This window comes from Capricornis sumatraensis, chromosome 19, assembly GCF_032405125.1.
Source record: "Capricornis sumatraensis isolate serow.1 chromosome 19, serow.2, whole genome shotgun sequence".
Taxonomy (NCBI): Eukaryota; Metazoa; Chordata; class Mammalia; order Artiodactyla; family Bovidae; genus Capricornis; species Capricornis sumatraensis.
In genome coordinates this window covers 63,336,649-63,363,872 of record NC_091087.1, presented here as the reverse complement: position 1 = coordinate 63,363,872, position 27,224 = coordinate 63,336,649, and the positions used below count along the sequence as shown (strand labels likewise).

At 40.1% G+C, this 27,224-nt stretch overlaps 2 protein-coding genes across 3 annotated transcripts in view; one reads left to right on the top strand and one right to left on the bottom strand.

Moving 5' to 3' along the window:
- CATSPERB (cation channel sperm associated auxiliary subunit beta) overlaps positions 1-23,096 on the top strand; it is a 136,181-nt gene extending 113,085 nt beyond the window's left edge. The window contains exons 19-26 of the mRNA XM_068990985.1: positions 374-513; positions 6,265-6,462; positions 7,214-7,324; positions 12,352-12,462; positions 14,103-14,238; positions 16,893-16,993; positions 17,989-18,063; positions 22,908-23,096. Coding sequence (XP_068847086.1) covers positions 374-513; positions 6,265-6,462; positions 7,214-7,324; positions 12,352-12,462; positions 14,103-14,238; positions 16,893-16,993; positions 17,989-18,063; positions 22,908-23,096 — 1,061 coding nt within the window. The remainder of the gene's footprint in view (positions 1-373; positions 514-6,264; positions 6,463-7,213; positions 7,325-12,351; positions 12,463-14,102; positions 14,239-16,892; positions 16,994-17,988; positions 18,064-22,907) is intronic.
- A 1,582-nt stretch (positions 23,097-24,678) lies between these two features.
- Positions 24,679-26,991, bottom strand: LOC138095522 (U3 small nucleolar RNA-associated protein 14 homolog A-like). 2 transcript variants are annotated; one of them, XM_068991568.1, is made up of 2 exons: positions 26,596-26,991; positions 24,679-26,451 (listed from the first exon to the last, which is right to left on the bottom strand). In XM_068991568.1, exons 1-2 carry the CDS (start codon positions 26,989-26,991, stop codon positions 24,679-24,681), a joined length of 2,169 nt encoding a protein of 722 aa, XP_068847669.1. The 2 variants fall into 2 exon arrangements, with proteins under 2 accessions (XP_068847669.1, XP_068847668.1); XM_068991567.1 differs by having other exon boundaries at positions 24,679-26,991.
- Positions 26,992-27,224: the final 233 nt, after the last annotated feature.

Below are 27,224 nucleotides of genomic sequence, written 5' to 3'. Positions count from 1 at the left end.
TGAAACAGATCGCCAGTCCAGGTTCAATGCATGAGACATGGTGCTCAGGGCTGGTACACTGGGATGACCTTGAGGGATGGGATGGGGAGGAAGGTGTGGGGAACACATGTACACCCATGGCTGATTCATGTCAGTGTATGGCAAAACCCACTACAATGTTGTAATTAGCCTCCAATTAAAATAAATAAATTCTTAAAAATAAAAAAATAAAATTTTTTCAAAGAGGTATTAAAGTTCCCTAGCTATATTTGTGGCCATCATGTAGCCTTCATAATAGATTCTGTAGATGTTCTAGAATTCTAATTGACCCATCATTATGAAACTGCTTAAATTTTTCTTAATTTTATGTTAACTCTTGGTTTTGTTTCCATAGTTCTTACAACGCTTAAAATACCACTACTGCAAGTAATTGTTGGAAACCCAAATTTGTTGGAAGTTAAAGTTGAAGGCTATTTTGATGAAACTGATAGTTATATAATGGAAGTTTCTACAGCTAGCAAAACTTTACACCAAGTAAATTTTTCTTTAATTATTTTTTAAAATCTATTGATTATAGAAAATTTAGGGTATAAACCAAGAAAAAGAAGGAAAAATTATGCATAATCCTACCTATCAAGGATGATGAAACACTTTTAACATCTTGGGCATTACAAAAAGGCTGTATGTGATAGACATTAAAAAATTGAGCTCCGGAAAAGACTGGTACTGCTGCGACTGCTTTTGTGGGCTTCCCAGATGGCACTGGTGGTAAAGAACCTACCTGCCAATGCAGAAGACTCAAGAGAGATGGGCTTGATCCCTGGGTCGGAAGATCCCCTGGAAGAGGGCTCAGAAACCCACTCCAGTATTCTTGCCTGGAGAATCCTATGGACAGAGGAGCCTGGTGGGCTACAGTCCATAGGGTCCCAAAGAGTTGGACACGACTGAATCGACTTAGCACACATGCAGGCAGTGTTTTTGTGAGCTTGAGAAACATACTTTGACCGAATTTCCTCATCTATAAAATGGAAGTGATAATAATAATACTTCATAGGATTGTTTTGAGAGTTAAATGTGATAATTCATGTAGGCCATTTCAATAACTCTCTGGCACATAGAAAATGGTCAATAAGAAAATAAACACTGAGAATTCATTGGAAGGATGAGTGCTGAAGCTCCAATACTTTTGCCACCTGATGCGAAGAACTGACTCATTGGAAAAGACCCTGATGCTGGGAAGGATTGAAGGCAAGAGGTGAAGGGGGAGACAGAGGATGAGACGGTTGGATGCCACTGACTCAATGGACATGAGTTTGAGCAAACTCCAGGAGGTAGTGAAAGACAGAGAAGCCTGGTGTGCTGCAGTTCATGGGATCTCAGAGTCAGACACAACTTAGTAACTGAACAACAATGAATTTTCCATTTTTTCCTTTTTCCCCTGAAACTAGGAGAGCATTATATATACACTTTAAAAAAATTTGCTCCTTCTAAGAGGTTGATAATGGTCCGAGGCCCTCAAGGAGAAAGGGATAAATTTTTTTTTCTACATTCCCTCATCTTACTCACATAAGATGTTTTTTCCTTAAGCTCTGAATTGTTATTGCAACAATCTATTTCTTCTAAGATTAACTTTCTTTAATCCCAGAGCTAATGATTACACAACAAAGCAACTCATTTGCTCAAGGATATGTTTTTCCTTAAAGTCTATACTAATGATTATATAACAGCAATATATCCTGCTTAAGGCCATGTTTCTCCTTAAGAACCTTCTGACTAATCCTGTTATCTTAAAATGTATGTTGTGGGAGTGGGTCTGGTAAAAGCTTTCTATTGTTAGTAACCAATTGAAAAGTATATAAAGTGAAGTTGCTCAGTTGTGTCAGACTCTTTGCGACCCCATGCACTGTAGCCTACCACATTCCTCCGTCCATGGGATTTTCCAGGCAAGAGTACTGGAGTGGGTTGCCATTTCTTTCTCCAGAGGATCTTCCCCACCCCAGGGATTGAACCCGGGTCTCCTGAATGGTAGGCAGACGCTTTACCATCTGAGCCACCAGGGAAGTCATCAGGGAAAAAGAATATAAGGCCTTGATAAAACTATCAAGAGTGGGACACTCTTCCCCCTTCTGATGTCTATTTCAGAAGCTTTCTGTGTCTCTTTTTCACTGTAATAAAACTTCTGCCACATGAAGCTCTGACTGCCTGGAGCCTCTTCTCTGGTCCTGAAGCTAAATTCTTTTCTTCGGAAATCACAAATCTGACACCATTCACTGTTAGCTATTACTTCCACTTAATTTTATGGTATAATCCTTTGTGTCAATAAATATTTTTGTATATACTAAAATTTGTCTATCATGAAAATTTTCAGATATAGACAAAAGATGAATTTCCATATACCTATTTCTCAAATTAAACAGTCAGGGTTTTGACACTTGTTTTATCATTCTAATTTTTTTTTTTTTGGTTTATATTCTGACCAATGATATTCAGAATTCATTTATATTCTGTTATAATACAATATATTATATTCTGTTAAATGAATAGCAACTTCATGTCACTTCACTCCTATATGCTTCCATGTTGTTGTTCAGTTGCTAAGTCATGTCCAGCTCTTTGCAACTCCATGGACTATAGCATGCCAGGCTCCTCTGTCCTCCACTGTCTCCAGGAGTTTTCTCAAATTCATACATATATGCCATCATACACATCTTCAAAAATATGTGTATAATCTCTCACATAACAAGAATACCATTTTCACCCTTGAAATTTTTTAAGCTAAATTTGTTTTGATATTCTATAAAACCCAATCCATAAGCAAATTCCCCCAATTTTCTCCAAAAAATTGTTCATGGTTGGTTTGAATTGGGATCCAAACAAGAGTCACATAGTCTGTGGTTATTTATTCATCTCTTTTCATCAAAAATAGGTATTGCTCCATTATCTTCCCCTGTCATTGAACTGCTGCTGTTGAGTCAGTTATGTTGCAGAGACTCCAGTATTCTGGATGTTTCTGTTTGCTTACTTATTTCTTATTGAACTTGGCAGAATTCATTAAAAATTGTTATTTTTAATGGAATATAGAGTTTGGGGATAGGGACAAAACTACCAGAGTTACTATATCTCTACAATTATTAGTATCTCTACATTTTTTAATTTCCAGAAATACTTGAGAATTTCAAACAGAATTTGTCAAATTTTGTTGAATGTTTAATGTTGTACAAGGTGAAAATATGTTTTCTGTACACAAATTTCTACTAAAAACATATCTTTGTGAAATACAGTGATTGCTAAGTGAATATCTTCTTTTCAGAATGTATACCAATGGAAGTTATTTTATTCATATTATCAAAGCAAATGTCCACAGGCTCATCAATGAAAGAGAAAGGCCTTGCTATTCTTAGTTGGTTTTATATCCAACTACATCCAATTATAGTGTTTATTTAATAATAAACACTTGATCCTTGTTCATTTTCAAATGTCACCCACAGCCAATTAGATTGGGATGTATTTCTTCCTGGAAAAGAATATGTCTTCTCTTAAGATTTATTCTAAAACAGATCATTATGGTCAAATTTATGACTCTATTTTTGTCTTCTATTATATTATCATTCTTTTTTATTTCTTTTCATTTTCTATATTCTTTAGTTGATTACTGTCCTAGTTTGCCAGGGCTGCCATAACAAAATACAATGGACTGAGTGGCTTAAGCAACAGAAATTTATTTTCTCACCATTCTTGAGGCTAAAAGCCAAGAGCAAGGCATTGGCAGGGTTGGTTTCTTCTAAAGTCTTTGTCCTTGGATTAGAGATGGCTGACTCCTCCCTGTGTCTTCACTTGGTCTCCTCGCTGTGCTGTGCATGTCTGTGTTCAAATTTCCTGTTGTTATGTGATGGCCATCATATTGGATTAGAGCCCACACTAATTATCTCATCTTAATTTAATTACCTCTTTTAAGGCCTTAAATTAATTACCTCCTTAGGCCTTTGAACAAAGAATGTTCAAATTAACACACAATTGCACTCATTTCACACACTTTTTTTTGAGCAAAGTAATGCTCAAAATTCTCCAAGCTAGGCCTCAAGAGTATGTGAACTGAGAACTCCCAGATGTTCAAGCTGGATTTAGGAAAGGCAGAGGAACCAGAGATCAAATTGCCAACATCTGCTGGATCATGGAAAAAGCAAAAGAATTCCAGAAAAACATCTACTTCTGCTTCATTGACTACACTAAAGCCTTTGATTGTGTGGATCACAACAAACTGGAAAATTCTTAAAGAGATGGGGATACTAGACCACCTTACCTGCCTCCTGTGAAATGTATGCAGGTCAAGAAGCAACAGTTAGAACTGGACATGGAACAATGGACTAGTTCCAAGTTGGAAAAGGAGTAAGTCAAAGCTGTATATTGTCACCCTGCTTATTTAACTTATATACAGAGTACATCATGCAAAATGCCAGGCTGGATAAAGCACAAGCTGGAATCAAGTTTGCTTGGAGAAATACCAATAACCTCAGATATGCAGATGACACCACCCTTATGGCAGAAAGAGAAGAGGAACTAAAGAGCCTCTTGATGAAGAGACATTAATTTGTCAACAAACGTCCAACTAGTCAAGGCTATGGTTTTTCCAGTGGTCATGTATGGATGTGAGAGTTGGACTATAAAGAAAGCTAAGTGCCAAAGAATTGATACTTCTGAACTGTGGTGTTGGAGAAGACTCTTATGGCAATGATGACCCTGTATGCAAGACAGCAAAAAAGACACAGATGTGTATAGCGGACTTTTGGACTCATAGGGAGAGGGAGAGGGTGGGATGATTTGGGAGAATGGCATTGAAACATGTATACTATCATGTAAGAATCGAATTGCCAGTCTATGTCTGATGCAGGATACAGCATGCTTGGGGCTGGTGCACGGGGATGACCCAGAGAGATGTTATGGGGAGGGAGGTGGGAGGGGGGCTCATGTTTGGGAACGCATGTACCCCCATGGTGGATTCATGTCAATGTATGGCAAAACCAATACAGTATTGTAAAGTAAAATAAAGTAAAAATAAAAAAAAAAATATATATATATATATAAATAGAAAAAAAAAAAAAAAGTCCCTTGGACTGCAAGGAGATCCAAACAGTCGATCCTAAAGATCAGTCCTGGGTGTTCATTGGAAGGACTGATGCTGAAGCTGAAACTCCAGTACTTTGGCCACCTGATGCAAAGAGCTGACTCATTTGAAAAGACCCTGATGCTGGGAAAGATTAAGGGCAGGAGGAGAAGGGGACGACAGAGGATAAGATGGTTGAATGGAATCACCAACTCAATGGACATGGGTTTGGGTGGACTCTGGGAGTTGGTGATGGACAGGGAGGCCTGGTGTGCTGCAGTTCATGGGGTTACACAGAGTTGGAGATGGCTGAGTGACTGAACTGAACTGAACTGATGAAGGTGAAAGAGGAAAAAGCTGGCTTAAAACTAAACTTTAAAAAAAATGAAGATCGTGGCATCCAATCCCATCATTTCATGGCAAATAGATGGGGAAACAATGGAAACAGTGACAGATTTTATTTTCTTGGGCTCCAAAATCACTTCAGATGGCAACTGCAGCCATGAAATTAAAAGATGCTTGCTCCTTGGAAGGAAAGCTATGACCAACCTAGACAGCATATTGAGAAGCAGAGACATTACTTTCCCAACAAAGGTCCATCTGGTCAAAGCTAAGGTTTTTCCAGTAGTCATGTATGTTTGTGAGCATTGGACCATAAAGAAGGCTGAGCACCAAAGAACTGATGCTTTTGAACTGTGGTGCTGGAGAAGACTCCTGAGAGTCTCTTGGACTGCAAGGAGATCAAACCAGTCAATCCTAAAGAAATAAATCCTGAATATTCATTGGAAGGGCTGATGCTGAAGCTGAAGCTCCAATACTTTGGCCACCTGATACGAAGAGCTGACTCATTAGAAAAGACCCTGATACGGGGAAAGATTAAAGGCAGGAGGAGAAGCGGACGACAAAGAATGAGATGGTTGGATGGCATCACCAACTCAATGGACATGAGTTTGAGCAAGTTCTGGGAGTTTGTGACGGACAGGGAAGCCAGGTGTGCTGCAGTCCATGGGGTCTCCAAAGAGTCGGACACAACTGAGTGTATGAACAATGACAACAAAAAGGCCTTACGCCAAATATAGTCCCATTCTGAGATACTGGAGGTTGGGACCTCAACATACGGTATAGGCACAGTTCAGTAGATAACAATTACTTTAATTAACCTTCATTTATTTGGATATTTCCAGGGTTCAACTTCACTGGAGTTTATTGTCTGGGGAGCATCGACTGAGTGCTATGTTACAACATTCGTGCCAATGTTGAAAAGCAGCTGTAGTTATCTCAAGTCTATGCATCACATTCCTAGTGAAATTATCCCCTTGGAAGACTGGATGAGTGGAGTTTACGTGAACAGTCAGGGTTTTAATATGATCAAAGTTTTGCCGGTAAGAAACCTAAGCAGTTCCTTGATATGTTACTTTTGTGTTACTAGCTGGCCATTTGGTCTTAGCATTTCTTTCCTGAATTACTCAGAACACTTCAGTTATTTTTCAACCCTCGTGTCATTTTGAGAATATGATGACTAAAATGTGAAAATGTTCTGAACTAATGGTTTTTCTTAGTGTAATAGTCTCATCATTATTTTCTACTATATTATGGTGGCATAATCTTGGGCTTTCACAGTATATACAGTTATTTGCCCTTAAGATGACTCATACTTGTCTTGAGCTGATACATCTTACTGGTCCCATTTCAATGTAGTAACAATTTTAATTTTTGTCTCATCAGAACACGTGACTGTTTTTTAAATATTAATTACTGCTCTTTGTTAACTGATTACTTATAATTTTCTTTGTAACAAAAAATCCCAAATTATTACCCAAACCATCAATTATTTAGTAAATAATTGAATTATTTATTAAATATGTCACTAAGACTCTTAATAAGATTTTTAAACTTTGTTGCATGACTTCATGACAGCTACCTTAGTCTCTAAAACTTTATTCACTTATTTACAAGGTTCAAGTTGCATTAGCATGGTTGAGGGAGTGCTGGGGGAAGAGAAATTTCCTTAAATACAAGGAGCTAAAAGTGAAATATCTGTTTTGAATGCTTTTCTGGAAAATCAAGATTTTTAAATTAAAGACTTGGTAAATAACAATGAAATTTACAGTATCTTTGTTTGATCATTTTCAGATAAACTACAGGCCTCCATCTAATATGGGAATTGCTATTCCACTTACAGATAATTTTTATCATGTAGATCCTAGCAAACCCATACCAAGAAATCTATTTTACAAGTCGAAGGTAAATATTTTTTCTGCAGATAAACTAGTATTTATCTTAATTCAAGAAACCATTCAGTAAAATTACAGATGAACAGACCTAGCTGCAGAGATTAGATGAGAAGGTGCGTTAAGCATAGTGTGACCTCTACAGCAGTGCTTCTCCTTCCCCTCCCCCTCCTCTCCTCCTCCCTTACTACTGCCGCTACCGCGATTACTACTGCTGTCCCTGTTCTTCCTGCTACTACTTTAGCCCTTTCTTCTCTCTTTTTTTATTTATTATTATTTTTTTTTACTTTACAATATTGTATTGGTTTTGCCACACATCAACATGAATCCACCACAGGTGTACACGTGTTCCCAATCCCGAACCCCCCTCCCACCTCCCCGCCAACACCATCCCTCCGGGTCATCCCAGTGCAACCAGCCCCAAGCATCCTGCACCCTGCATCGAACCTAGACTGGCGATTCGTTTCTTATATGATATTATACTGCTATTCCTGGATTTGGTTTTGGAACCGAAGAGTCTAAAGGGACTCTTTCCCCTTGACCTCTCCCAAACTCCCACTTGAATTTCAAAGAGCATAAGGGAGATGAGAATATTGTTTTTTGTTTGTATGTTTTGTTTAATGAAAGAGCCCCAAAGCATCTCATAGTTCGAGCCCTGTAAAAGGAATGATGTCCCAAAGGAGAGAAGAGTGTTTGCTCCAACATAGACTCATTTCCTGCCTAGAAAATAACCAAACCCCAGCAGCACTCTGCCTCTCTCGAGTTTGAGTGAACAAAGTAGAGAGAACAGAGAGAAGCCACTAGGTTCAAAAGCAAAGTACATCATGGGGTGGCTGCCCAAGGGAACCTCATAGATACCTGTGAAATCTCCCTCCAGAAAAACACACCTGCGTATATATATGGACACGTGGACATTCATATTCATTCTTGAACGTACATGCACACACAAAGACAGAAAATGGTTGTTCCTTTTGTTCAAAACTCTTCATCTCCCTGTCTCATTCAGAATAAAAGCTTTATTCTTACAACGGTTTATAAGGTCCTCCATTGTTTAGCCTTGGATTTGCGTCTGACCTGATTCCCCCCAGGTCAGTCTGCTCTGGCCATGTTGGCCTCCTTGCTATTCTTCAAACCTACTACGTGTATTTTCACCTCAGGGTCTTTAAGCTTCAGAAACTTCCTCTGTCTGGAATGCACTTCTGCCAGATATCACATGGCACATCTCATCACCATCTTCAGGTTTTTGCTTAAATGTTGCCATCATTGTGAGGCCTTCCTTGACCACTCTGTTTAAAACTGTACCATCCACCTCCACTGACACCAGTCTTGCCCCTCTTCCTTGCCTTATTTTTCTTCATTGCCCCTTTTATAATTTTATGTGTTTTACCCGTTTATTTATTAGATTTCATTAAAAGGTAAGCTACATAAGACAGGGTTATTATTGAGGATTTTTAATCAGTTTTATTCTCTCTGCTATCTTTAGTGTCCCGTGAAGATGGCTCAGTGGTAAGGAACCTGCCTGCAAATGCAGGAGATGTAAGAGACATGGGTTCAATCCCTGCACTGGGAAGATTCCCTGGAGGAGGGCATGGCAACCCACTCCAGTATTTTTGCCTGGAGAATCCCCATGGACAGAGGAGCCTGGCAGGCTACAGTCCATAGGATCTCAGAGCAGGACACAACTGAAGCGACTTGGCACACATGCATCTTTAGTACCCAGAAAAGTGCCAGACATAGGAAGTGCTTAAAAATTGTTCAACAAACTAATAATACACATTTATACACACCCTATTACACACACACACACACACACACATATACATGCACAACATGAGACTGACTTGTTTAACCTTAGATTTCAGGGTAAAAATCTCTGTTCCAGGCAATGAGCAACTCAAATACTGAATTCTTCAATTCTAGTCTCTTCCAAAGATGAACTCTGCTATGTCACTAGAATCAAGCCTTCTCCATTGAAATATGAGTTTAATATATTTACATGGAAATCCTTAGTTTGGGTTTTCTCTTTTTTTCTTCTGGATTTTCTTGGGAGTTGAATAGGAAATTACCTAATTTACATACAAGTAAATAACAGATTTCGGTGGACCTTTTCTACATTCAACAAATGTTAATTTCACACTCCAGCATTTCCAGAGTCATCAGACACTGTACAGATATTTTCTAGAGAGACAACAGTGAACTAGATACACGTGACACCTTTGAGGATCTTTAATGGGGGAGATAAGCTTTGAAAACTATACAGGCCATGGGGCCACAAAGAATGGCACATGACAGAGCAGCAAACACTTTCACTAATACTTTCACGTTCAAGTTTTGAAAGCTATACAAATTAAATAGCATCACCTAGTGGGGCAGACTAAAAATGTATGTAATTCTGCCTCTGATTACCTGGGGGAAAAGTGCACCTGGACCAATGCTGTAACTTCTCGTTACACTGACATCATCCCCTTACTAGGCAATCATGTGTAACATCATTCCAGACACACAGTTTACAGTTAGACTCCCCAAGGATAAGCAGACAAATGCTTTCAAACTGTGGTGTTGAAGACTCTAGAGAGTCCCTTGGACAGCAAGGAGATCAAACCAGTCAATCCTAAAGGAAATCAACCCTGTATATTCATTGGAAGGACTGATGCTGAAGCTAAAACTCCAATACTTTGGCCACCTGTCATGACACCACCCTTATGGCAGAAAGTGAAGAGGAGCTAAAAAGCCTCTTGATGAAAGTGAAAGAGGAGAGTGAAAAAGTTGGCTGAAACCTCAACATTCAGAAAACGAAGATCATGGGATCTGGTCCCATCACTTCATGGGAAATAGATGGGGAAACAGTGGAAACAGTGTCAGACTGTATTTTTGGGGGGCTCCAAAATCACTGCAGATGGTGACTGCAGCCATGAAATTAAAAGATGCTTACTCCTTGGAAGAAAAGTTATGACCAACCTAGATAGTATATTCAAAAGCAGAGATATTACTTTGCCGACTAAGGTCCATCTAGTCAAGGCTATGGTTTTTCCAGTGGTCATGTATGGATGTGAGAGTTGGTCTGTGAAGAAAGCTGAGCGCTGAAGAATTAATGCTTTTGAACTGTGGTGTTGGAGAAGACTCTTCAGAGTCCCTTGGACTGCAAGGAGATCCAACCAGTCCATTCTGAAGGAGATCAACCCTGGGATTTCTTTGGAAGGAATGATGCTAAAGCTGAAACTCCAGTACTTTGGCCACCTCATGCGAAGAGTTGACTCATTGGAAAAGACTCTGATGCTGGGAGGGATTGGGGGCAGGAGAAGGGGACGACCGAGGATGAGATGGCTGGATGGCATCACTGACTCAATGGACATGAGTCTGAGTGAACTCCGGGAGATGGTGATGAACAGGGAGGCCTGGCGTGCTGCAATTCATGGGGTCGCAAAGAGTCGAACACGACTGAGCGACTGAACTGAACTGAACTTGGCCACCTGATGGGAAGAACTGACTCATTGGAAAAGACCCTGATGCTGGGAAAGATGGAGGGCAGGAGGAGAAGGGAACAACAGAGGATGAGGTGGTTGTATGCCATCACTGACTCAATGGACATGACTTTGAGCAAACTCCAGGAGATGGTGAAGGACAGGGAAGCCTGGTGTGCTGCAGTCCATGGGGTCACAAAGAGTTGGACATCACTGAGTGACTGAACAATGATGATCAACAACAAATATTTGAAAAAAAAAACTTCCACAATAAGAAAGAAGCATAATCTCAACAACTTAAAAAACTGCCTCAGAAAACAGTATCATAAATACAAGCAAACTTTAGAATAAGCGTAGTAATTATTTCAGAACAATTCAAGGAACCATTGTAATGATGAAAAAAATGGAGACAGACATCACACACATACACACACACAAAATGTCAAAAATTGAAAATATAATTGTGAAACCAAGAGTTCAAAAAGATTCAAAGAGCCTAATGAACCCAACTAAGCAGCAAATTAGTTCTGAAATGAAATAGTGGTAATGATTGAACAACATTGTACTAAAGCCCACTGCATTGTACACTTGACAATGATAAATTTTATCTCAATAGAAAGAAGAAAAAAGAAGCAATGGGGAAAAGAATGGTAATCTTATAAAAAGAAGGAAGAATAACTTTTTTTAGAAATAGAGTTGATTATCAAAATCAAAAGCCAGTTCTTCGCCAAAATGAATAAACTAACCTCTAGCAAGAGTGAGCAAATGAAAAAATGAAGAACATGTGGATGGCTACAGTGGGGATTTTAACAGCATTAGTGACTGCGATGAGGAGAGACAAGTACAAAATAATACGTTTGAAGACTACCCATAGTCTGCAGCACGACAGGCCAGGTCTGCTCCTTTAGGTCTCAGCTTCCATGCTAGTGATGGGAGCGGCCAAGGACAGAGAGGTAAGCATCCTAGTTAGTGCATTCAGAATGACACGGGCTGGACTTCCCTGGTGGTACGGTGGATAGGAATCTGCCTGCCGATGCAGGGGACACAGGATCGGCCCCTGGTCTGGAGGATCCCACATGCCATGGAGCAGCTAAGCCTGTGCGTCGCAACTACTGAGCCCACGCTCTAGAGCCCAGGAGCCACAACTGCTGAAGCCTCTGCACCCTGCAGCCCGTGCTCCATAACAAGAGAAACCACCACAGTGAGAAGCCCGGGCACCTCAACAAAGAGGAGCCCCCACTCACCACGGCTAGAGGAAACCTGTGCACAGCAAGGAAGACTCAGCGTACCAAATATAAAATGATTTTTTTAATGATACAAGCTTTCTGGTCCCCTGCCTGTAGACTCACTCTAGGGTAACCCTGAGGTAAGCAGCTGAGTGATACTTGGATTCCTTACTAAGCAAGGAGACAAAATTCAGAAATACTGTGCTTTTACCTTATTATTAATGGACTTTTCCCCTTTGACCTTCTCAAAGTTTTATTCATTCAGGGAACAAATATTTATTTCATATTCACTCAGTCTGCAGAAATTCTGCCACCAAAACCAGCACATCGACCTATTTTAATTCTATTTGCAGAGATCTGGCAAATTCAAACAGTGTGCAAATGCAACTACTCGGAAGGAGTGTAATTGTACAAATGATCAGAAGTTTTCATATGCTGTTGCTTTCTCAGATTGTCGAGAAAAGGTAAGATAATCTTTAATTTCCTGAAGACAGAGTGCTTTCATATTAATAAGATTTTGAAATGTGCATTTTGGTTAAACATGAAACCTAAGACGTAGAAATAATGTCTTATTGTGACATAGAATTAAAGATGACATCAAGCTAAAAAGATTGTAATTTAAATGTTCCCAGACATAGTAATTCTCTCGCAAAGAGTCACACACAATTGAGCGATTAAACTGAACTGAGACATAGTAATTAACCTCATCTGTAAAAGAGAATAAAACTTGCATTGCCCTATTCATTTCACAGGTTCTTATAAAGATACACACATGCATATATCTATATGATAGCAATTTATAACCTGTCAAAAACTGTACTAGATTGTGGTAAATATTGATTTATTCAAAAAACTATTGAGTATATAATATGTATCAGGCTCTGGAATATCAAACTTGAAGCTCAAGGCAGTAGTGACAAACTAGAAGACAGTATAATATGCTGGTTAAGAGAGTGGGTTCTATGTCACATAGTTCCTTCTGTTAGTCTCCAAGCATTCAGACATGTATCAGGTTGATGTTGGTGTCTGCATTAGCTGACTCAACCTATGCACTTGGTATAACTTTTAAGTAGATTTGTTTCAAAGTCCTTGTCAGACTACATATGACATTATTTTAAGTGATTTCATTGTTTTGTTTTTATATAAAAATAAAATCATGCACCATAATATTGGGCATAGAGTCAGCATTCAATAAATTGCAAAGATTGCTATTATGTACCACCACAACTCCACGCTTACTGAATTCCACTATTTCTTGAGCATTTACTTCTACCATATACTGCTCTAAGGCTTCTCCATGACTTGTCTCGTTTCACTAGAGGCACACAGAAGCCTGGTAATTTGCTAAAGATCATATAACTAATATGTGATGGAGCTAGATTTCAACTCTAGAGCCTGAGTTTAATGAGTATGATGGAAAGATCATGACTGGCAGGGAGAGGGCTTTAGGAAGACCCAGTTCTTACAGATTTCCTTATAGTCCAACTCTCACATCCATACATGACTGCTGGAAATACCATAGCCTTGACTAGATGGACCTTTGTTGGCAAAGTAATGTCTCTGCTTTTTAGTATGCTGTCTAGGTTGGTCATAACTTTTCTTCCAAGGAGTAAGTGTCTTTTAATTTCATGGCTGCAGTCACCATCTACAGAGATTTTGGAGCCCAAAAATATAAATTCTGCCACTGTTTCCACTATTTCTCCATCTATTTCCCATGAAGTGATGGGACCAGATGCCATGATCTTTGTTTTCTGAATGTTGAGCTTTAAGCCAACTTTTTCACTCTCCTCATACAGTACCTTACAGTTCATACAGTACCTTAAGGGATATGGGTTAGTCAAAAAATCATCATAGCAAATTCCTATGGGAAGAAAAAAGGTCAATAGAAAGATATGAGTTTTGCTACCACAGTGTTTGCATATTACTTTTGAAATTCACACTGATTCTGCTGTAAGACAGATTTTTTTTCATGACCTGAGAAGGCAGAAATTCTCTCAGAAGCACACTTAATTTAGAATAGCCAAATTCTATTCATCCTTTTCCAGGAAATGAAATTAGTATCAATTTTCCAAATTTATACTCATTCTTGACATTTGCATTTTAGGTTCCTCGTTTTAAGTTTCCAGTTATACAATATCCAGTTTCTTTGCAAGTTTACAGTGAAGATGGGAATTTCCCAGTGGAAACTCCATACCTGGTTACTGTGACTGAAGTGAATAACAGGGAAAACTGGAACCTAAGTAGGATTTGCTTTCTTCTACAATTGTTGCAGCTATAAGTACTGTGGTTTTTGGGCTTCCCAGGTTGCGTAGTGGTAAAGAATCCACCTGCCAATGCAGGAGATGCAAGAGATGTGGGTTCAAGCCCCAGGTCAGGAAGATTCCTGGAATAGGAAATGGCAACCCACTCCAGTATTCTTGCCTGGAAAATTTCATGGACAGAAGAGTCTGGTGGGGTACAGTCCATGGGGCTGCAAAGAGTCGGATACGACTGAGCACAGCACACACACTGTTATTACCTAGAGAAGTGGTTTACAAAACCTTTTTACCCAAAAGATAATCAAGAGGTCTTTGGAAAAGAAGTTTAATCAGTTATTATATCATTGTTCATGCTACTTCTATCATCTCACACTTTTTTTTTAATACAGTGCAATGATTCAGTTGTACATATATTTATATATTCTTTTTCAAATTCTTTACCCTTTATAAATTATTACAAAATATTGAGTAGATTCCCCTGTGCTATACAATAGGTCCTTGATGGTGATCTATTTTGTAAATAGTTCTATATATATGTTAATCCCCACCTCCTAGTTTATCCCCTCTTCCCCTTTCCCCTTTGTTAACCATAAGTTTGTTTTCTGTGTCTGTGTCTCACACTTATTTCACCATCACTTCAGTGGCCTGGATTCAGGGCCATTATCTAGATTAGCAGCAAAAATGATTGATTGAGTTTGTGCCACATGTTGGTCTGGCGTCTCCTTTCATTGCTTGTATGGAGGAAGATATAAAAGGTGTTGCCAGATAGTCATAGGATCTATCTTCCAATTATATAAGAAAAGTTTATTAAATAGCTTAGATAAAATAACTGAAATAATGCAGAAGTATTTCTAAATAAGTAAAATGAAATCTACCAAAATTCAATTTTACCTCAAATACATAATTTTTTGTTGCACATTTGTGTTTGTTCATGAATGTGTACTTTTAAGGAGATTGATGGGTAGATAGATTGATAGATCAATAAATGGAGTTAAACGAAATTTCTAAATGTGACCAAATATCCAGACATTTCATATTCTGTGAGTCACACTCTGACCCACATATGAATTTTTGAAATGAAAAATTGAGCAAAGAGAATTAGTAAACATTTTGCTTTAACTAACATCCTCATTTTCTGTGGTTTGCTGAAACCTGTTCTCTTTGAACGCCAATTGTTAAATATTCAAGCATTTTGGCATACTGGTTGTTACACACTAGTTGCTTAAAGTTAGTCATGAAGAGGATATTCACACCCTGTATGGAAAATAGGGAAACCTCCCATGCTGTTGGTAGGAATGTAAATTGGTACAATTACTATGGAGAACAGTGTGGAGGTTTCTTAAAAAAACTAAAGAGAGAACTGTCACATGACCCAGCAATCCCACTCCTGGGCGTCTATCCCAAAAGAACTATAATTGAAAAAGATACAATGCACCCCTCTGTTCATAGCAGCACTATTTGCAATAGCCAAGACATGAAGCAACCTACGTGTCCGCGGACAGTTGAATGGATAAAGATGTGATATATATATATACAGACATAGAGAGAGAGACATATATATAGATGGACTATTGCTCAGCCATAAAATGAATGAAATAATGCCATCTGCAGTAACATAGATGGACCTAGTGATTATCACACTAGGCAAAGTAAGGAAGAAAAAGATAAATTTCATATGATATCACTTATATGTGGAATCTGAAATATGCTACAAATGAACTTATTTTCAAAACAGAAGAAAACTCATTGACAGAGTAAACAAATTTATGGTTACCAAAGGGGAAATGGGATGGGAGAAGGAGAAATTAAGAGTTTGGGATTAGCAGATACAAACTACTATATATAAACTAAATAACTAAACAAGTCTCATTGTATAACACAAGAAACTATATTCAATATCCTGTTATACCCTATAATAGAAAAGAATACGAAAAAGAATATATATATATATATATATATATATATATATATACTGAATCACTTTGCTATATACTAGGAATTAACATAATATTTTTTTCTAACATTTAAATCAACTATACTTCAACTTAAATTTTTTTTTAATTTAGAAAAGAATATTCACATCCTGAAAAGTGGCAGATGCTGCAATCAGAGGTTTTTTCCCCCTTTAGATCCCATGTACCGTTACACCACTGCAATCTCTAACCCCTACACTACATATATAGTTTTAGAAAGAATTATAAGAAAACAGGAGTAACTGATCATTTCCTTTGGAAAAGATTTCGGTGATCTTATTGTGGAACTTCTCTGCTACCTTACTGGAAATCATTTACCAACTGCTAAGGTAGTCCTGAAATTATTTCATTGCCAAGTATCCAAAATATAGGCTGATCAGGACTAGTCAAGAGCACAGGGCAGGAAAGGAAGGTCAGTCTGGATTAAGGTGGTCAGAGATCTTGTCCTTCTTGATGATGCCCCTGAGAAGACACCCTGTCATATGCTAGGGCTAATTTCCCGTAAATATATTCTCCACCAAGTCAGGAAGAACTAAAACTATGAAAGAATTTAGCCATGTTATAGAGTGGAATCTGTCACTGTACCTTAATGCACTTAAGAAACTTTATGCAGAATGAGAAAATAACATACATGTGCTTAAAATACACTTGGTGTGATTTTAGGACATACTGTGCCAGAAAACATTAAAAAAATGAAGGCCTACTTAGAATCGATTCTTTCTGCTCCAGTGTATAATCCTTTAGGCCTCAACTTAAGTATAAAGGTAAGTTGACAACATTTGTATTTTCCCTATTTTGAGTTTAGATAGGACCTTTATGTCTTTGTTTTTAAAGTTTAGTTAAATCTATGAATGGTGGAAACAGCATCTGAGAAGTGTGTGGAGGCTTTCCTCCATTTCCCTTGATGCTATTATTTCTATAGATACCTTAATGTTGAATTTAACATTAACTTACCATTTTTTGAGCTGAAATACAAGACTAATGGATTATCAAGGTGGAACAGATAAGGTGTTTCCCAAAGTTAGTGGAAACGGATTCACTGTTCTTCACCTTGACATACACAGACACATGTCTTCTGGGTCCAGCTGCCTCTAAGAACACAGCAGGTTGACATCATCTAGGTAATTGTCGTGAAAGCCAATAAAAGTTAGGGGACATATTAAAACCATATATGTGGACTAGCCCAAAGTACTCCTCAAGGCCTTGTTAGACTTTATGTGTCTGTGAACCTGCTGTGTAGCACACAGAGCTCAGCTAGGTGGTCTGTGATGCCCTTGATGGGTGGGATGGGTAGGGGGGCAGAGAGGCGAGCACAAGAGGCAGGGGATATATATATATATATACAGCTGACTCACTGTACAGCAGAGACTAACACAACACTGAAAAGAAATTACACTCCAATTTTAGAAAAATCTACCCCAAAACCCCAGCACATGTATACCTTGAATGTATATTTTTATTTGCCAATAATACCTCAGTAGAGCTGTAGAGAAAATAAATAAAATAGAATGAATATCTTTTCTTCAAAAAAAGAAGAAAGAAAAAGAAAAAAGTATCAGCTATCGAGTCCCTCTGCTTCAAACTCTTGTCCTTCTCCTTCCATTTTTATCTTGTTATATGAAGTATATGCTCAAGAAGCTTAGAAAAGAGATGGAAATTTTTCTATGCAGCATCAGTAGGGAAAGTAACCCCAGTGTATATTTTACTTAAAGGAACATACATGTCGATGTTGCTAATGCCTGGTGTATTTTTTCCACAGGGATCTGAGCTCTTTCACTTCAGAGTGTCTGTTGTTCCAGGGGTCTCTTTCTGTAACTTAGTTGAAGAATTTCAGGTACAGTGAAGGCACAGATATTCAGTGGGGTGATGGCTGGGGAAGTAATATGACAGGCATCCGTCCAGGACACACTGAAGAGAAAAAAAGGACAGAATGTATATGATGGACAAGGCTGAGAGATGGGGGTCCTGGAGACTGGAGGTGACATCATCAGCAAGGGTGAAGTCAGAGTCCTCGACAGGTCTCAGGACCAGTTGATGCTGAGAAAGTTGTAATAATGCCTGTCTTTGTTTTTGTTCCCTCTTCACTTTCCATATTTAGCCGTTTTCTGATCCCTCCGACTATCTCCCCACGGAGACCTCGGCCTATAACATTTTAGTTTCCAGCATTATCCTCCCTTTGGTTATTTGCATTGTGATAATAGAGTCTTATATGCTCCCAAAGCCATCAAGATCCAAAAGAATTGGAAACCAAAGTCAGTCTCCTCAAATCACCCTCTGATATTCAATGACTCATTTTTGCTTACTTGCATAATGGTATCTGCTGCCTATGGGGGTGTAGAGGAATGTGAATTTAATTAGTTAATGGCTCATTCACTGTCAAATACCAGTACAACATTATTAAAAACAAAAGCTCTCAACTCTCTCCTTTTCCTTTTTCTGTCCTGGCCCTGCCTCAGTAATAAGTCTGCACCAGATGGGTGGCCAAAGCAGCAGTGTAGATAAGATCCTGAGAGAAAATCCATCCCACTAGAAAGAGGGTCCAGAAAAAGAAGTACCTGTCATATGAGGAGCCTAAGAGAAAATCCTCATTATTTTTCTCTTTTTTCTCACCTCTTTGTCCCATGGTCAGCCCCCGTTTCATGGAAGAGCACAATAATACGGGGAGATAAAACTCGAATGAATTAGATTCATGAATCCACAGAAGCAAGAAGAAAGTTGTACAACATCCTTAATGTACTGAGGACAGTCACAGTGTAGGGAGGAAGGACTGTCTACCCAGAATTCTGTATCTAGTGAAAATATCCTTCAGGAATGAGAGGGAAATAAAGGTTTTTTCAGGTGAAGGAAGAATAAAGTAATCTACTGTAGGCAGAACTTCTCTAAAAAAAAAAATGCATAAGGAAATTCTTCAGGCTAAGAAGAGGAGTCAGCAGAGATACAAAGTTTCAGGAATGAAGGAAGAATTACAAAAATGAATGAAAGAAAAATAGGAAGTGATTGCACAGTTAATAAAGAAAGAGAATCATTAAGAAACAATCGAAAAAGATAAAGTTTCTTAAATCATGCTTTTGAAAGTATCCTGAAACAATGGGATGCAAAACAAAATCTTGGCTTTTTTTCTCATCATAAAGGACATTATTGAAATCACTGACAAAATGTGAGTAAGATCTGTAGATTAGAAAGTAGCATTGTCTCAGAGTTAGTATCTTGGTTTTTATAATTGCACTCTAATATGAGTGAATCCTTTCAATTTGTGTTAAAGAAGCACAAACTGAAGTATTTTGATGATAAAAAGATATCATGTCTAGAACATACTTTTCTGTGATTCTGGTGTTCAACCTTTTTTAAAAACTTCTCATGGAATATTTAGATAATCATAGAAGATTGGAAGGGAAACATTTAAAGAAAAACTGTTTTCAAGAACTTTAGAGACAGAAATTTAGCTGGAAAATACATGATTTCAGGGGCGATAGGGTTTCCACTCTCAGAAATGTATAGAAGTGAAAGTGAAAGTCACTGAGTGGTGTCCAATTCTTTGTGACTCCATGGACTATACAGTCCATGGAATTCTCTAGGCCAGAATACTGCAGTGGGTAGCCTTTCCCTTCTCCAAGGGATCTTCCCAACCCAGGGGTTGAACCCAGGTCTCCCGCATTGCAGGCGGATTCCTTACCAGCTGAGAAACAAGGGAAGCCCTAGAAATGTATTAGATGGCTTAATTGAAGAAATGAAATTTTCATATTGTCCAATTGGTAAAGTCAATAAAATTTTGTTTTAGGTAGAAATGGGTAAGGAAGGCATTCTGGGTGGAAAGAATGACAGCAGCAAAGACACAGATACAGAGAGGCATTAAGCAATCATTTCAGTAGTAGATCCATTTGGCTGGAATGGAAAGTTATATACATGAAAGTGGGTAGGTTAGGGTTCCATTGTGGGAGACCTCAAATGTCAGAATGAGAACTTTGGAAAATTCCTATCAGCAATGTGAAGCTATTAAACATTTCTGAGGAGTGTTTAGGGATGAGCACATGATCTACAACTGTGCAATCCCAGTGCTTTCGCGCTAAGTGCCAAGATGTGAACTTGCTCTTTCTTAATGACGTTGAACAAGGAAGCTTGCAGCCTCAGGAGCTACTTATCAAGCTGTAGGACTGTTAGGACTTTGGAGGGAGTTATCTGACACTGAGGAAGCAGAACAGAGAGACAGAAGAAAAATAAAGATTATGATTACAATGGATTATTTCCTCTAGTCTTCCTAACTTTAGCATTTTCTTTAGAGAAAAGCAGACTCATTTTTTGCAGTTACGTGCAGCACACAATTGTCTTCCTCACAGATCACAAACAGATTAGATCTTCAGATCTTACAAAGCTAATTATCCAACCTCCTCTGATGGGCCACATTTAAAAGAAAGACTTTTGTTGCCTTGGAGCACCATACCAAAAACCACAAGTAGTATATCACATTCAATAGGTAATATTTTTCTATAAAAGTGAAGTGAAGTCGCTCAGTCGTGTCTGACTTTTTGCAACCCCATGGACTGTAGCCCGCCAGGCTCCTCCATCCAAGGGATTTTCCAAGCAAGAGTGCTGGAGTGGGTTGCCATTTCCTTCAATCCCCAATAAATATTGAAGCACTGGGTACATAGTCTGAGCCTCCAAGTACAACAGGACATGACTAAACCAGGTGGTCCATTAACACGAAAATTATCTTCTCACATTTGAAGCAGTTTCTCACTGCTTTCCACACCACTTGCCAGAGCCACCTTTTAAATTCTGTTGCTTTCAATACCTCATTTTTGGTACTACTTCTAAACAGTCAAGGCTTCCTCATAGCTCAGTTGGTAAAGAATCCACCTGCAATGCAGGAGACCCCAGTTCAATTCTTGAGTTGGGAATATCCACTGAAGAAGGGATAGGCTACCCACTCCAATATTCTGGCCTGGAGAATTTCATGGACTACAGAGTCCAAAATGAAGGCAATGGCACCCCACTCCAGTACTCTTGCCTGGAAAATCCCATGATGGAGGAGCCTGGTGGGCTGCAGTCCATGGGGTTGCTAAGTTGGACATGACTGAGCAACTTCACTTTCCCTTTTCACTTTCATGCATTGGAGAAGGAAATGGCAACCCACTCCAGTGTTCTTGCCTGGAGAATCCCAGGGACGAGGGAGCCTGGTGGGCTGCCATCTATGGGGTCACACAGAGTCAGACACGACTGAAGCAACTTAGCAGTAGCAGCAGAGTCCAAAGAGTCAGACATGACTGAGCGACTTTCACCTTCAACTAGACGGTCAAGATTCTTCTGGTCGAAAATAAAGCAGTCTCTGGTTTTTTTTTGTTTTTTTTTTTTAAAGTTGTTTTATAGACAGACCAATGTTTTACAAAGATCAATATACACTGAAGCAGCTTTTTAATCCTTTATCTTGTCCTGGCATTTTCCCACATTCCCACATCCTGTTTCTATTCATCTCTACTTTATTCTACCTCAAAAGATAGTCTTGCTTCTTACTTCACAGGGAAAACACAAGCTTGAACCATTTTACTCTCCATATGCCCCCACTTCTACCTGTAGCGTACATGGCAACCACCCTTACCTCTAGTCTCAGAAGACCCTTGCTTCTGTCAGTGCTCCTGTCTCCCCTCTAGGAACTTGTGTTTATTAATTATCCTCTCAGGGAGAGGAAACATTTTGAATATACAGAAATTTCCCAGTGTTGGCACTCATACTGAGAATTTTCTGAAGAGATGGTAGTCTGGAAGAGCACATGCTTATTTCCTCTACCTTGAATGTACCTTCTCCTCCTCCTCTTATTCTCCAAGGTTCAGATCGGGAAGCACGTTCCCTGGTTACTCTAAGCAGTCAGGCACTTCTCACCATGTTCCATGTTCCCTGATAGCTCAGATGGTGAAGAGTCAGCTTGCAATGCAGGAGACCCCGGTTCGATTCCTGGGTCAGGAAGATCAGCTGGAGAAGGGATAGGCTATCCATTCCAGTATTCTTGGGCTTCCTTTGTGGCTCAACTGGTAAAGAATCTGCCTGTAATGCAGGAGACCCAGTTTGATCCCTGGGTTTGGAAGATCCCCTGGAGAAGGGAAAGGCTACCCACTCCAGTATTCTGGCCTGGAGAACTCCATGGACTGTATAGTCCATGGGGTTGCAAAGAGTCGGACATGACTGAGCCACTTGCACTTTCACCATGTTCCAATGGCACTTTGCCTGTTCCTCTGTGACTGAACACAGAACGTTTTCCTACTATGTAAGTGTTCTGTCTGACCACCTCTGCCATTAAAGACAAATGATAGGGCTTTCCTGGTGGCTCAGTAGTAAAGAATCTGCCTGCCAATGCAAGAGACATGGGTTCGATCCCTGGTCTGGGAAGATCCCACATGCCGCGGAGCAAGTAAGCCCAAGCATAGGAAAAAAGATTAAGAAGAAGAAGAAAAAAGATGAAAGATAAAGATACAGGATATAAATCGAATTATTATTCCCTATGTAACATGTGCACATTTTTACCTGTCAGATTGCCAAGAGACTGTTGAGGCTGAATATCTATATTGGTCTGGACAGAATATTGCTATATGAGTAGTAGTGTTTCCACCATTGTGTGAATCATGTCAAGTTCAATGTTTTGAATTGCTGAGCTCAGAAAACTTAAAGACTTTGCTTTCTCTGTTGCAGATTTATGTTGACGAAGTCCCTCTGCCATTTCCAGGACACACACTTATTGCTGTTGCAGCAGCTGTACTGCTAGGGGGATTAATTTTTATAGCATTTATGTTCCAAATACGTAATATCCACCCATGGGATATGTTCAAAAAACTGATTAGAAGAAACAATGTGAACCCCACAAATATCACTGCCAATTAGCTAGTTCATAGATGAAACTCTGAACAGTGAACAAAAAGATAATCATAATTTTCTCAATCCCTAGGGAAAAAGTGTATTTTAATGTTAATGTAAAAATTAGATAAAATACTATACAATTAGCATTTTAACTCAAATTACACTTTGTCAACATGTTTACCATTTCCATTCTCTTATTTTGGATACATAGAAAATTTCTTAGTTAACACTTAGAAGATTTTCCTTGAGATTTTTAAGAAAATGAAAAATGATAACCATCTCTTGGGGAACGGGTTTTCTGTGTTTATTCAATAGCTTCTGTTGACTGGAGCCCATTCTGAGCCTTGTCCTTTTCAGATCAGAATGAGTAGAATGCAGTCCTGGCAGGGAAAGACAGGTGATAAAGGAGGCTCCTGTCCATGTGTACATTCAGAACCTCACGGGAACTACAGGTGAAGCCATCTGGGTTTTCTTGAGGCAACTTCCAAATCAGATTGTAACACCCAAAGAAGAGGAAATGTGACCCCATCATGGGGCTGAGTCTGGAGGAGGAACTGGTTTACAGAACTACATGTGACATGCAGAACTCCAAAAGATGCACCTGTGTGTGCTCTCAGAGCACCCGTTCCCAGGTCGTCAGAAGATGGCCAGTACATTTGGAGATCAGAGAGTTACACCCTCCTGGAAAAGCTCAGGAGGAGCCACAGTCTGCTCTCGACAACGTGGGGCAAGGATATGCATCCAGCCCAGGTGAGTCCAGTTCTGGGAACCATAAACCAGGGCCGTGCCGGTGTATCCTGAAAGTTCTTCTGAGAGGACAGTGGGCAGGGTAGACCCAGCACTCAGACTCAGGAGCCAGACATTACAGGTTTGCCACTTCCTAGATGTATGACCTGAGAAAATCCTTTAATTTCTTTGTGCCTGAGTGTTTTCACCTGTAAAATGGGGTAATATTAATACCTACCTCATAGGGCTGTTGTGAAGGCCAAATGAATTAATACATACAAAGTAATTAGAACAGTGCCTGGCTTTGTGAATACTCTTAAGTGTTAGCTGTTGCTGTTCTGTTGCAGGTAATAGAAATCCATCCTGTCTAATTACAATGAAAGGGAAATTTACTGGAAGGATACTACAGGAAGCCAGAAAATCAAAGCAAAATCTGGACAAGGAGTGCTTGTCCGTGGGGAGGAAGGAGACTCATTCTGGGGACTTAGGAGACAGGAGTTTGTCAGCTCCTCAGAGCATCACTTGGGCTAGGGCTCCAGAGATTAAACCTGGCACAGAGATTAAAAGTGTAAACTACAGAGTATGACAACCTGTGTTTCTTCTTTTAACAAATTTTTTAAACTACTTTAACATTTACTGAAAAGTTATTTCAGTGGTACAGAGGATTCTCGTATAACCCACACTCACTTGCCCCTGATATTAACATTTTCTTCCAGTTAAATAGATAAAAATGCCTTTATTTCTAAAATGTGGCTTAACTACACCCATGGTGTGCTAAGCTTGTTTTGGAATCATCTTGCAGCTCCAAGTAAAACCAGGCCAGTGGAGGAACAGTCGGGGCTGTTGGTTCCCGGCACCAAGGTGTCACTACTTCAGCAGTTCAATCCACACAGTCATCCTCCACGTGTTTTTTGTGACATATGGAGAGTTGTTTTGGATTCCTCCGTACGACAGAGAGGTCCGACCTTGAGGAAGATTGGTAGCCCACATCCTCTGCTTTGATAGGCTTAATGATATGGCCTGGCTTGGTGACAACCTTGGGCATGGTCAGCTTTTGGAAGGCCCTCTGGGTGTTCCATGTAGATCCTACGGGGGTCTGGATGGTCCTTTCAAATTGTTGATGGTGCGTGAATGGATGTGGAAACACCTGCACCTGATGAGCTGCTGCATGGATGTTCCGCTTCTCATTGATAACCACGTTTGGCAAATCCTTGTCTTTCCTTGGAAGACCCTCAGGGGCTCTAATGAGAAACCGGCGTCTCTTCTTGGCACTGGGCTTCAGGCCCATACCACCCCACTCGCCCCAGCCAGGCAGAGTCAGGTCCAGGTCCTTTGGCTTACTTGCCTCCACAGCTTCCCTCTTCTCTTTCAAGAAGTCTCTGATGACATCATCCCCAGCAAAAGCTTCCTTTATCATATGCCTTTGATCTCTCTCTTCTTCATCTTCCAACTCCTGTACAGTCGTGGGAACTGCCAAGGACTTCACGGAAGGCGATTTTGTGGTAAGGAGGTCCTGGAGATCAATCATTTGCTCCTTCCTTTTCTTCTCCTTGGGGGCTCCAATATGATTACTTCGATTCTTCTCCAACTGCAGCCCTTCCACTGCAGTTCTGGGAAGCTCCTTGTTTTCAGCACACCCTTCTCTGCCCAGCTCCTCCAGCTTGTCCAGAGTCCGAGCTCTCTTTGGCCTCTGCAGCAACATGGGCTCCTCTTCCTCCCTGGCAGATTCCTCTCTCTGAGCTGTCCTCACTGAATTCAGTTCTTGCTTGCCTGACTGATGGTTCTCCATGATGAGTTTCTGAGACAGTGCCCTCAATTCGGACAGCACCTCCTGGCTGCTGGGATCCTTTGTTACACGTCTGTGCACTGGCTCCGCCATGTGGTTGAGCTTAGACTTCTGTCTAAGGGATCGCCTTTCCTCAAATTCTTTCAAGAGAGTTTCTTCCTCCACTACTGCTCTTTCTTCCTCACTTTCAGAAGTCTCCTGGGCTTCAGGCTCAGCAGGGTCTTCCAGGTCTTTCTGGACCTCAGTCTCTTTGGCATCAATGAAGTGATTCTTGGACATCCAGGGGTTCAGTCCATTTGCCTTTATCTGCACCTCATTCACCATGTCAGGAACAAGAGTTTCTTCCTCTTCCTCCTGGCCTTCCTCCTCTTCCTCACTCTCAGAGGCCGCCCGGACCTTCTGCGTCAGCTCTTTGTTCCTGGACAGCTGTTCCTGCATAGCCTGGCGAGCCTCCAGGTCATATTTGGCCATAATTGCCTTTGATTTTGCCCATTTCCCACTGTTCTGGTGCTTAAGGCTCATTCGCTCCATCATTCTGGCCTTGTCAAGTTTTTCTAGTTCTTCCAATGCCGCAGCAGGATTGACCTTCTGCAGCTTCTCAAAATCTTTTAAGGCTTGCTTGGCCTTTCCTTTCTTCAGAATTCTGTGATACTTTTTGCTTTTGATTCTCTTCTCTCTTCGAGCCCTAGCCTCATAGTAGGACTGCAGGGCCCGGGCCCTTTGAAGCTCTGCTCGGCGCATCTTTACCTCTTCCAGGCTCATAGCTTTGAGAGAGGCCTTTTCCACGGGAGTCAGTAAAGGGTCTGTCACAGGCAGCTTGTTCTTACGGAGAAGATTAAAAATCTCCTGCTCCAGGGGAGTTCCTGCCTTCCAGCTACTGACCACATGTTCAATGGGAGCAAAGGCTGATTGGGGCTTGCTCAGGGGAAAAACCAGCTGTTCTGCCTGCCGGTTCTTCAGAACGACAGGATCCCATTTGGAGAGGATTTGGGAGCTTTTATTGAATGCCACTTCTCTGTGGATCCGCTCAATCTCTTCTCTGTGAAGTGGTAACTCCACAGTCTTCTTTGATTTCACTCGATTCAGCTGCTTTTTCACAGCAGCCGATGAGGATGAAGTTTTAACAGGCTCAAGCAGATCTGAAAGGACTAGCTTTTCTCCTGATCCTTCAGAACTTACACTGAACTCTGACACCTTCAGACTAGCCTCAGACCTCTCAGCCAGTTTCTGCCTATCCTTTCCATTAAGTGAATTGATTGATTCCAGAAGCTTCTGACGCTTTCTTTCTCCATCATTGTCCCCTTCATCTTCACTGGTGCTCAAGGGGTAGTCTTTTGGCAAATCCTCTAGTTCCTTCTGTTGGTTCGAAGCCAGAAGTTTGCTCTCCGCAGCCTGGTTCGTGCTCATCTCAGCAGCCTGTCTCTCACATGGACCAGGAGTGGAAGTCAAGAGGTGATATTAACATCTTATAGCCTGGTTTTTATCTAGCTCCATCACCTACAAACTGTGTGACCTCAGGAAAGTTATTAAGATTCTATCCTGTGGTCTACACTTTGGCTGTTTGAGCTGTGGATGCCATGTATGCATCTGTATTCCTGTGTGTTCAAGGATACCCCTGCTCAGCTAATTCATTCTTCATG

Excerpts from the sequence above, each read along its gene's own strand:
- LOC138095522 (XM_068991567.1), bottom strand. The coding sequence starts at position 26,991 with ATGAGCACGAACCAGGCTGCGGAGAGCAAACTTCTGGCTTCGAACCAA.